The sequence below is a fragment of the Gekko japonicus genome, unplaced genomic scaffold (assembly GCF_001447785.1).
Source record: "Gekko japonicus isolate JY-2015 unplaced genomic scaffold, Gekko_japonicus_V1.1 scaffold2114, whole genome shotgun sequence".
NCBI classification, from domain to species: Eukaryota; Metazoa; Chordata; class Lepidosauria; order Squamata; family Gekkonidae; genus Gekko; species Gekko japonicus.
In genome coordinates, this window is record NW_015162543.1 from 165805 (window position 1) to 178287 (window position 12483).

Consider the following 12483-nt stretch of genomic DNA (forward strand, 5'->3'; position numbering starts at 1 on the left):
CAGAACTTTGGCGCGTTTTTTCCCCCAGACGGGGGGAGGGGGGCCGGCGGCGTGGGTCGGAACCTCACCAGATGCTTCGCGCCCCCCCCCCCCCCCCGGAAAAAAAAAACCGAGGGAAAACAAAAACTTCTTCTGAGGAGGCGTGAGTTTCGCAAGGCCGGAGCGGACTGAGAAAAAGAGACTATAAACACCAGCGGCGCCCCGTCAGGCGGAGAGGCTGGGCGCCCCCTCTCCATCCCCCTCCCCTCCTTCTCTCTCTCTCTCTCTCTCCCCCCTCTCCCTTCCTTCGCCCCCTCCCGGCGGCGAAAGCGTCACTTCCGAGGCTGGAGACAAAATGGCGTCGGGAGGGGGCCGGCGGGGCCTGCTTGGCCCGGAGGACTGAGCCGGCTCGGGCGGGAGGGAGTCGCGAAGAGCAGGTAAAGGCAGTCTTGCGGGGACCCCCCCCCCAATAACATTCTCTCATCTCCCCCCACCCGAGTCTATTTATCACCCCCTTGATACGAGGGATGGAAGGGGGGTGGGTGGGAGGCAGTCTCTTTTCTTTCCTCCCTTCTCAATTCGGGGTGGGTGTGGGTGGGATGAATCGGGGGCGGGGGTGCACGCAAAAATGGACGGGCGTATGTGGATAGTTCAGCCCCCCCTTTTTTGAGGGGGGGAAAGCGGGCCTAGAAAGGAAAGGACCCCCACCCGTGTTCAGAGCAGGTGGAGAGGGTGCAGGTGTGCATTGGGGGGAGTGGCACTGAATGGGAGCCCACCACTGCCGTTTGGGCGGCCAGAGGGAGGGGTGCATGGATGGGGACCCCACCCCACCCCAGGATCGGGTGGAGTGACTGTGGTTGGAGTCCCGCTGCAGTCGGAGGGGGAGTGTCAGAGGCGTGCGTGCAACAATGAGTGCGTAGGGAGGTGTTTTATCCCAAGGGATGTGCCATGGGATGGCTTGGATTGGGGTTCGTCTATGGTGGTGGTGGTGGTGGTGGGGTTAGACAGAAGGGTGGATAAATCGAACGGGGGAGTATTTCATCCCAAGGAGAGTAAGAATGGCTTTGATTGGGAACTCGTTCCATTAGGCACATGAGAGGCATGCAGGCAGAAAGGGGGTGGGGAGTTAGAGGTGTCTCATCTGAGGGATGTGTGTGTGTAGAATGGCCTTGACTGGAACCTCATTCTAGTTGTAGGGGGCACGTGCATTAGTGGACAAAAGAAGGGACCCCCGTTCCTGAAAGCTGGATGGTTGATGCTTGAAGGGGGGGGGGAGAGAATGGTTGTATCTGCTGTTGTGGTAACAATGGTGCGGATGCGGGGAAGGGGGATAAAAAGACAATTCTTCAGGCAGATCTTTTGTAGGGGGAGTAGGCAGGGACTTCAAGACTGAGTTGATTTCCAGATTTTCTGCCCCCAGCCCCTTTTTGTTCAGAGATAGGCCTTAACTCCTCGCACATCTTAGCTCCTTAAGAACATGAGGGGGATGCCTCTGAATTGGGATTCGCTTCTGAAATGTAGCTGTAAACTGGAGTCTGGGGAAGTTGACTGTGTATGTTTACATTGTTGACACACATGGGAGAGGGGAAATCTTTTTGGAGCAATGGGGCAATGGTTAGCTGAAATGGGTAGTGCCTTTTATGTATGATACTGGAAGCACCTATAAAAATGTCTTCCCCTGAGTTTTGTGTAAATCTAATGCACGTTTCAGCCAGTGTGAGTATTTCATTCAAATTACATGCAATGGAAATGTGATTTTTTAAAAAGTGGCCAAAAATGCTGCAGATGTACTTTGGGTTCTGTACCTGAGTATTAAAAGCCCATTTTAAAAATCTACAACCGTTCCAGTTGTCTGCGGTGTTCCCTCTAAGCTGAGTTAGTGTGAGCTAGCTCACAGTTCTTTAGCCTCTGACTCACACATTTTTGTCGTAGCTCAGGAAGGAAGGCTCCAGAACAAACTAATTCATGCAGCAGCCAGATCGCTTGCTCACAACTTTAATGCCAGTAGCTCACAAAGTAGAATTTTTGCTCACAAGACTCCCCAGCTTAGAGGGAACATTGGTTGTCTGCTCCCCAATATCCCTAGAAATCTGGATGCAAAGGGCTCTGGAGATATAGCTTCTCTAAAATGGATGGATCCACAATGAAATTAATAATTAAGCCTTGGAACATCCCTCTTTCCCACTGGACATAGTTTGAGAGTGCTTCCAATTTCGTGCTTTCGAAGATTTAAGAGCACTGGAAATTATGATCTGACAAAATCTATTTGTACTAACAGCCCTAAGGTGTTGACTTTCTTGGGTCTGTTTTGGCAGGACAAGGAAGAGAAAAAAGAAATCAGGGCATAATATTTGGCATCTGATGCACTTTGAATGCTGAAGACCTACAGTTTCAAGGTTTTTTAGACAGAGAGGTGCTTCCCCTACCCTCATCCCACACGCAAGGAGATTGCTTGCGCTGTAAAACAGTAACTCTTCTTGTCCACCTTTCCAACCACACTGGGATCTCACTGCAAGTGTATAAATGGGGATGTGTGTGAAATGATGATATCTTGGATATGTCAAAACTGATGCATGTGATTTGGAGCTGGAACTAGAGACAGGAGCTCACCCTGTCTTGCGGCACCCGGGTCTTGAACCGCTGAACTACTGACCTTCCACAGCCTGCAGTTCAGCGTCTTAACCACTTGAGCCACCGCAGCTCCTTACTTGGTTATAAATCAGCATGTTTCAACAATTAGATCTACCAGTTAGTAAGGCTACATCTTTTGTTTGTGAAATAGCTGAAGTACAGATTGGAAATCAAATTTAAATAATTATTGAAACCAAGGTATTTTATTAACAGTTTGCAGTCCAGTATTTATTTACTGAGAAATCTCACTGAACAAAGTGAGATTTGCTTCCAAGTAAAATGCATTGGGTTTGAGCCTTAAATTCAGTCCCCACACATACACTCTCAGAAAGGCAGTTGTCTTAATATCAAGTTTCTCTTTCTTGTATTGCACACTAAGGATCAAATGTGTTCTCACAGCTTTCATTTGTACTACCACTTGCAGTTCTGTGTAATTTGAATGTTTACATATGTTTACACAAACAAAAGCTGATGCAATATTATCACAATCAGAATGTTTGTAACATGTTCTCTCACCCTCCCACCTTTTTTTTTGATGCATGCTTGTAGCAGAAGCTGGGATTCTAATCTGGTTTAGTCATTGAGACTGAATCCTAAAAGCACTTTCTGGGACTAAGCCCCCCTTTTAAAAAAGGAACTTACTTCTGAGTAGAACTGCCTAGGTTTGCACGCACACAACCCCAATTGAGTAAAATACACAAATAATGCTGAAATAATGTTAAAATCCCAAGCACAGTATTATCTGGAGTTTTTTACTTTATTTAAATGAACAGTGCTACTGATATTCTGCATTGAAAAAAGACTTTATGCTTGTTTTATCTAAAGTGGAGTTAAACTGTAAAGAAGCAACTTGCCCATCCTAGAGCTTGCACATACTTAATCTACTCATTTGCCCTGGACAAGAAATTGGTGGTTTAGTCAGTCCATATTATGGTCCATATCAGACCATTGTCTGCTAATGGTTTATTTGATCTAGGATGCTCTTCTTAGTATGAAAGGTGGGCCAGTTCAGAAGGTCTGCCCTCAGAGACTGATGGATCTAGTTGGCTTCCAGAAAGCTCCGGGAGATTGTCCAGAGACTTGGTGGCAGAGTTGCCTCCTGAACGAGACTGTTGTTTGCCTGTTATTGAAGGAGTTATTGCTGGGTAAGGATGATCTGGCTAACTTCAGATCTGTACCAGATCTTCCTTTGACGGGCAGGTAGATTTGAGCATGTGAAGAAAGAACAGCATCAGGCATTTCTGACTTAATGCTTCTTCAGAACTAGATGTGGGACAGAGTCTGCTTGGGTAGGCCTGGTAGATTATTAGATGGATTTCCTCTTTTTTTCTTGTTACATCTTTCTGCTGCATTTGACGTGGTCAGTCACAGTATATATTTGGACCATCTGTAGCATCTTAGTTGGAGACTCTGAAGTGTCCCTTCAGTGATTTAAGTTCTTCATAATGGGTAAAACTGCAGGGCAAAAGGTGGCACGCAAATGCCATAAGTTATTTAAATAATTAAATTTTTGGTCATCCCTCTCTCCATCAAATAAGTTCAGTTGGAGCAAGAAAAAGTGCTCTTCTCTATGGTAGTTCCTTACCTTTGCAACTATCTTCCAGAGGAGATTAGCAAGGCTGCTTTTCTTCTGCAGTTTTGGAGGGGCTGGTTAAGATGTTCTTATTCAGATCAGCCTATGATCAGTTAGTCATTGAATATTAGGGAAACTGTTTTGGGATTTGGGCTAATCATTAAGAAAAGCAGACAGTTTTAAGTCTGGGCTGACTATCATTGTTGGCTTTATCCTTCGGTATAATTCTAAGTTTTAACTTGCAGTAACAATTTTGTTTGTTTGAAAAATTAAACAAGGGGGTCTATTAGTACTTCTAGTAAACTGATAAAAATAAATATACCTTTTCACATCTGTTCCCAGCTGTAAGTTTAGCTCTGTGCTCCATTAAGAAGGAACTGGGCAGAAGCCATAGAGAAGACATGTATGGTTTTGAAGAGAAATGCATCCTGACTAAGGGAGTAATTGCTTTGCTGAATGCATGTTGATGCAGCGTTCCCTGTCTACTAACCATGGCTAGGAGTTTCCCATTGTGAATTTCCAGTAATGTTCTCCCAATGATGGGCTCATCAATAAGAGCACATCATGTCCTCTTATTGTCATTTACCAGAGTTAGAAAGATAACCAGAGTTTGAAACCGGGGTTTGAAAACATTAAATGAGGAAACTTGGATAGTTGGAGTATGGATGGAGATGCAACACTGTACCTTGTTTAAAGGAAACCATAGGACACTGGGAATGTTTCATCTGTACTGTACCACCAGAATATGATGCCTGTCAAGTTCATAATTCGAGAGATAACATTTATTGAACCAAATAGTAGCTTTGCTGGCTGGGAGGGTTTTTTCTCAAATTGCATCTCAATAGATGCTGGTTAATAGTTTTTAACTCCCTTGCCCCACCACCTTTAGACCTTTCTTCTTTGTGTTAATTTTGGTTATGTTCAGGGTGAGAAGCCTAATTTTATTCTCTGGCTCATGCACTACCTCTCATCACAGGCTGGGTTGAGACTGCGATTGAAGACCTTTTTGATGAAGTCTGCAGTCTAGCTGTGTTTTCTGAATTTAAATGTGCAGACATTTCAGCAAATTGGGATTTCGTCCCCCCCCCCCCCCCACACACACACACATAAAGCAGGTTTCTAAATGGAACTTGGGTGAGCGGAAGTACTTCAGAATAAGCCAGGTTTGATCTTGTGCCAAGCAAACCAGAGTGTACTTGGGTGCTCTGAATGCAGCCTTTAAATCATTGGTCCTTGCTTATGTAACTGTCTGCTCTTTTCTTTCAGACCCCGCAGTCTTTTATTCCTCCAAGGAAGTGATATTATCCATCTAGGCAAATACTGTTTTGTTTATCAGAACTCCTGTTACGCTGGAGCCCCATTGATTTGCATTCAGGAATGTTGTATGATTGGGTCAAACAGTTACCTCTACATAGTGAATATTGTAAAAGCAGGTGATACGTATATGGGTTCTATAGTTCTCGGGGGAAAATTATTTGGATGCTTGATCATATGAGGATCATGGTAGCAGGGGGTAGAAAATAAGACCTTCAGTGAAGCTGAAGCTTTGTCTAATGTGATGAGAAATTCTTAGCATAGCCCAGGTTCTGACAATCCCATCTTTATTGATTTCAAAACCCACAGAGCTTATTCAATACTCTTTGTCAATAATGAACCAGCAGAGGAAGGACAGAATGAATCTAGATACCTCTTCACATGCCTGAAGTCAGTTCCCTGTTCATTTTGTATGGAAGAATACTAGAATGTACCGAGATTCATCTATGGGAGTTAGGTTAGATTTTTAAAGTTGCCTCAGTTTTGATAAGGCAAGGCAAAAGAGATAGAAAGAAGACAACGAACCAGTTCTGAAGTCCTCTGCTGGATCAAGCCAGTTAATCTTTCTGTTTATATTTGACAGATGGATTTCTTAAATTCTCTGGGGAATTTCTGAAAGTTGAATTTCGGTTGTAATGAAGAAATCTGTATAACGTTCTGCCTTTTCTGGCTTTCAAAGCAGTGCTTTTGGGCATTATGGCTGAAATCTTGGCTTAATCTGATTCTTGTTTCCTTTTGCACACCAATCTTGACATGGGTGAAGCTTGCATTTTGAGTGCACCTGGTGGATCTAGAATTTTTAGTTTGTGTGAGCTATGCAAAGTAAAACTTGCCCTATGGTTCTGTTGGCATTGGTGATGGTGGGAATTTTATCCCTTCTCATTTGAAGCACTGTATTCTTTTGGTAAAGCCATGTTGAGAATGGAAATTTGTTTAGTATTGTCAGCTGGAGCACATGTTGAACGTTGCTGTACTCTTAACCTTTCAGAGGTGGAGAGAGGGTGGGCACAGATGTAGGAGGTAACCGCTTGGAGAGTCTTTGTTGTCCTGGCAGGTGTTCTGGCCAATCTTGCCATGTTTCTGTGCTTGATCAGAACTACAGATAAATAGCATGGTCTAGTCTACATATTACACAGCCATAGAAACATAACGGGCTAGATTGTCTCCATTTACATCCACAACAACTGCCGTAGTGGGCATCTTATATAGTGCAGATGTTTGTGTTGTAATGAGAAGGAGACCAAAAATAAGGCCAAATTTCATAGAACTCATGAGGTAGATTCCTGAGGTAGAAAGCAAGGGACTTCCCATTCTAGGTGGCCTGTGTTAGAAAAGAATGCGGATACCACATGCATGTTGAAAACTGCATGTGAGAAGTGCATAAAAAGAGCACTGCTGGAGCAGACCAATAGTCTGTCTAATCCAGCATCCTGTCTCACAGCCTGCTGGAGCAGACCTATCTAATCCAGACTATCTAATCCAGCATCCTGTCTCACAGGGTGGCAAACCAGTTGACAACAGGACATAGAGGCCGAGGCCTTCCCCTGATGTTGCCTCCTGGCTCTGGGATTCAGAGGCTTAGTGCCTCTGAATGTGGAAGTCCTCCTCAGTCACCATGGCTAGATAAGAACATAAGAAGTCTAGACCACACCCATGGCAGTCTTCACCATTGGGCAGAGCAGTGGTAGCTGCCTAAGACCATTGGTCTGCTTTTGTCTACTCTGACTGGCAGTGGCCCTCTGGAGTAGGGACCCCCAACCTTTTCTAGCTTGTGAGCACCTTTGTAATGTTGAGAGTGTGTGGAGAGCACCACCCCAAAATGGCTGCCCCAGGAGGTGGAGGTAAACCTCAAATCGTTGTTGCAGGAAGCAGAGTCAAATGCAATAGCTCCCTCCTTTGCAAAAGAATTGCAGAAGTGGAATGAAAAGAAATGTAGGAAATCCCGAGGGGAGAGAGACGAAGGGAGAAAGAGATTGGGAAATTTTTAAAAAAGAAGGAATCCCTAGGCAGGAAGAAGAAGAGAAGGGGGCATAAAAACACAGCCTGAATGGGCAATGGAACCACATACTGACTAAGAAAAGCCCAGTTGCTTACCAGTCCTCCCAATTCTTCAGCCGCTGCAGCTGCCATTGCAGCTGTGGGAAACCCTATCATTTGAATCAGGGCAGCCAGTAACAAATCATGCCTTATAATGTCTCTGTCCACTTTCTGAAAAGCTCAGTGGGTGCCAGGGGAAGTACTGGTGGGCACCGTGGCTCAATGGGCAGCACACTAGGGAATCCTCCTCCAGAGTGAGGTAGAGGTCATTCACTTCACCTATTACCTGATCCTTTTAACTGGAGGTGCCGGGGATTGAACCTGAGACCTCCTGTATGTGAAGCAAACACTCTACCACTGGGTATGATCCTCCCCAAAGTGTCAGAGTAGAGGTTTTTTTCTTCACCTTTTAAAAATTAAGTGGATCAGACCAGTGGTCCATCTAGTCCAGCATCCTGTCTTACACAGTGGCCAACCAGTTCCTCTGGAGGGCCAACAACAGGGCATAGAGGCTGATACCTTCCTTTGATTTAGGCTATGGTAACTCATTGCTTGGTGAATTATTGCCCATATTCATCCCTTCTTAATTTCTCAGGTGGCAGGATCTACTTTCAGCCATGGAATATATTCCAAATGCTAGGATGCACTGGGCAGAACAGAATACTTATGCTCCACATTCAGGGTCAGTAACTGCTGTGACAATTCACAGTGGAATTGAGAGCGTGCATCTCTGAGAGCAGAGGTTGTACTATTTGTGCAGTGCTCAGAGCCATGTTGCCTTTTCCCATGGGAAAATGTCATTTAAACATATTAAGGTGCCACATTACAGCTGGGCAGATATTATCGAACAATCTTATTTTGAGTTTGAAGTTTATTGCCTCCAAGTATGAGAAATTGGAGTCTTGTGGCATGAAAATGTAAAAGCATATAACAAACGTGACTTCTAAAAAATCAACTTGATATTTAAGTGTGTTGTACGATACCTACATTTCAAAAAGGATTTGTTTTATTTATTTTATTGACACATTTGTGGGGTTAGCAAGCCTTACATCTATTTTAAAGATATTTAAATAGGGTTGGCTGTTTGGTTAGTCATTTGCTTGGTCAAATACAATCACTTTTTTTCCTTAAAGCATTCATTTTATTAGAATAAAAATATTTGTTTATTAGAAATACATGTATGCTGTCTTTTCTACAGTCCATGGCAGGTCAAGATGGGATAAAGATATGTTGATGGTTGCCAAGTTTGGCATGTGTGGTAATTACAAATACAGATTAGTTGCTTGTAGTGAAAGAATGACATTACCTTCCATAATTAGAATAAATGGTTATAACAGGTTGCTTGTAGTGAAAGAATTACATTACATTCCATAATTAGAATAAATGGTTATAACAGTTTTAGCTATGTCTTTTCTGAATGAGAACGAGCCACTTAAACGGTCATTCTCTTCTGCATTGACAGTTTCAAAACCAGAAACAAAATAAAACAAAGCAAAGGGCAATTTTTTTTTTAAGACCCCACATTGTTTTTAAAGACAGGTGTGCCTACTGGGTAGCACACCAACTCTTCTGCTTTGTATATAGTTTTGATTACAGGAGGTGGCCAGAAGAAGTCTTGCTGGGTGGCCAGGTTGGTCCCTGATGGCTGCAGGGTGTGGGGGCCAGCGACCCTCAGTCCTGCCCTTGCTAAGAAATGGCTCACAAATGAAATTTGAAAAAGAAAATTAGCTGTCGCCCATACTGTGGCATTAAAAAAAAAATTAGGGACTATTCCACAATATTTGATCATAGTAAAATAAGAGTGGTCACTTGGCCACAGTTGAACAATTAATTGACCAGCCTGCCAACCCTATAAAAATGCTATGTGAAAAGCCTAAATTTGTTCAGCCTGATCCTAGTGTAGCTGGAGTCTGATTTTTTCCATTAGTCAGTAGGTTGTTTTCAGACAGGGAAGGAAAGATCTTCCTCAGCCCTTGAGAACTGTCAATTTGACAATAGCTTCAAACCACTTATAATCCTATAGGGAGGTTCATATTACAATTTTCTGTTTTTCTTTTTAGGGTTCATGTAATCACAGGACTTTCTTTGTTGTATGTATCTTTTCAGAACACAACAGGATTCCAGAATGAATCAGGTGAGTCTAAATGCAAAGACTTTCTCAAAAGTAAATTTTTATGGTATTAGAATGGTTATACACTCATTCTACCCCAGCAGAAATCAAAAGAGTTAGTCCTCTCGATTTGGCATGTTCAACATTTCTCTCTTTCTGGCTGTATCAAAAATGTATAGCTCAGTTTTATTAAGATTATTTTTGTAAGGTGGCTTTTTTGTGTGAATGAATGCTAATCTGATTGTAGGATAATTTCACCACCACCTCCATGAAAAACATTAGTTAGTTTGTTAATAGAACATGAATTAACCGTTACATTTGCATTCCACGTTTTTATTATTTCTTTATGGGAATGAAGTTGTCTTGCCTGGGGTTCCTGAAGAGCACTGATGAGACAGAGATCTGCTTTAGCTCCAGCAAGGTTGCTGCATCCTGCGCCCTCCCACCATGCTTCATGACCGCGCCCCCAGGCCATTCATAAAAAGCGACTTGTAGAAAGGCTTGGTTTTGGTTTTTGCAGGGTCAGCTCCATCATCACAACTTAAGACAAAATGTATGGAAAAATAGATCTCAGCATTTCTCAACCAAAATTGTGACTGGACCATTGGTTGTCTAGTCTTAAATTCTTGTGTGTTTGTGAGAATTTTCTTTTAATCAAAGCCCAATTTTATGTATGTTTACCTGGAAGTAACTACCACTGATTGCAATGGAAGTTTGCTCCCCAAGTCTGGTAGCACCTGAGATACCAACAAGATTGTTCAGGTATGAGCTTTTGAGATTCAGAGCTTCTTTTGTTAGAAAGCTTATACCCTGAAAATCTTGTTGGACTTTAAGGTGCTACTGGTCTTGAACTTAACTACCCTTTGAAGCTATCCCAAAATAATTGTGTGTGAGATTTCAGCTGCGTTTTATTCTGAATTTACTTGCAGTTGAAATTTGGGCAGAGATGTCTGTTTGGGAAGTGGAACATGTTTGCTTTTCTGTATACAACAGCAGGACCCTGAATGAGGGATAGATATGTACTTTCTTCTAGAGGAGTCAAGCCCTTCTAATTTTAAATATTCCTGTTTCTTCAAAAGGAGTAAAGTCCTTGTCGAAAGGGGGCTTGGGTCATGGATCACAGCCAAGCCTTTTTATCTGGTCCACATTTTGTTTCTGGACTGTATCTCTTCTCAGCTGCACCTAAGAATATGGAAAGAGGTTTGCTGGATCAGTGCAGTGGTCCATCTAGTCCATGGCTGCCCTGCAGGGCCAATAAATGGGGCACAGAGGCTAAGGCCTTCCCCTGATACAGTCTGCTAGTATTCAGAAGTTTACTGCCTCTGAATATGGAAGTGCACTTTAGTCATCATGGCTAGAAGCTATTGATACCCTTCATGAACCTGTCCAACCACCTTCTAAAGCCATCCATGCTTGTGGCAATCACTATGTCCACTGATTGTGAATTCCATAATTTAATTACTCATTGAATAAAGAAGTATTTATTTTTGTCTGTCCTGAACCTATTGCCCATCCAGTTGATTGGGAACCCCCGAACTGTAGTATTATGGTATAGAGTTTTGACTATTTTGGTTGTGGTAGTGTTGCATTTTCACAGCATTCCAACTGCCATCTTTATAAATAGAGGTTCTTGCCCCAAATAAAATTTGTTGTTGTTGCTGTATTTGCTGTCTAGAATGTGTTTGTGCAAGTGCTACATGATTGTGTGATGTGGCCTGCAAATGAGTGTTGCTGATCTTTTTGCCCCTGTGCAATTTTGTGCATTTTGATTAAAAAAGAATTCTTTGTGGGCTGTTCACTCCCTTTTTCCTGTGCATGTACCTATCACAGGCTCTCAGTGCAGGGTGGTTATATTCAACTTCAGAATCCTCCTGGCCCTCTTCTGGGAATCTTCCTTACGAGTAGCACCTCCTGCTTTCAGTGGCTCAGTTAGCACAGTTTGGATACTATCAGCTTCCAAAGCCATGAGAACGTGGCTTCTTTTCCTATGTAAGAGGCAAATTGTACCACCAGAGGCTATTAAATGGAGTTGCGTTAATAACATTCTGCCATTTTGTAAATATCTATAAGAACTTTCTTTAGTCAAAAAGCAGCTAATACATCTGTAAAATAAAAATGATAGCCATGCCAGTACCTCATCCTAGTTGTAAATTTGGATGCTTTGCAAATTAACCAACTGGGACAAATGGCAAGGACAGGTAGGGTCATACAGGGTTGGGGGTGGAAATTGCCACAGGAAGTTGTGCCTGTTTCCCCCCCCCCCCCCCAATTCTTGATAGTCACAAAATCTGTCCCAGACTGTTGGATGTTATTTGTTCTTGCAAAGAACATAAATGCCCCCTGAGGGACGGACTCTTATTGTTGTCTTCCAAATCATGACAAGTGGGGAAAGCAAATACAATTCTTTCAAAATAGGGCCCTGATGAACAGGAGCAGTGTAGCGTGTTAATCCTTTGCAGGTTTTGTACCTGCTGTCTTCTCCTGCCAACAGTCATGCAGACTAAGATTGGACAGGCCTCGGATCAACAATGGTTGACTTCTTGGTGGCATTAAAAAAATGTGTTAAATTTACAGAGCAAAAGTGCATAGCATGTTCAGCATTAAGGCCTCTGTGCCAGCTTGAAAGAAGAATTGCTTGTCTGGGTTCCGCTGCAGCTAGTTCAGTGTTCCATTGAAGCCTCTGGATAGCGCACAAATGCTTATGTTAACAATACTTTACCTGTTTTGTTTGTCCTCAGTATCTGGTGGGGGAAAGTGCCATCAAGTCACAACTGGCATGGAAACCCCCATAGGGTTTTCAGGGCAAGAGACATTCAGAGGTGGTTTGCCATCACCTGCC

General features: G+C 43.1%; 1 protein-coding gene across 1 annotated transcript in view; it reads left to right on the top strand.

Moving 5' to 3' along the window:
- The first annotated feature begins 343 nt into the window (after positions 1-343).
- The window catches only part of PRDM2 (PR domain containing 2, with ZNF domain), a 64954-nt gene continuing 52814 nt past the window's right edge, over positions 344-12483 (top strand). The window contains 2 exon segments of the mRNA XM_015406335.1: positions 344-416; positions 9595-9668. Of these exon segments, the coding sequence (XP_015261821.1) occupies positions 9627-9668 (42 nt within the window). The 5' untranslated portion in view covers positions 344-416; positions 9595-9626.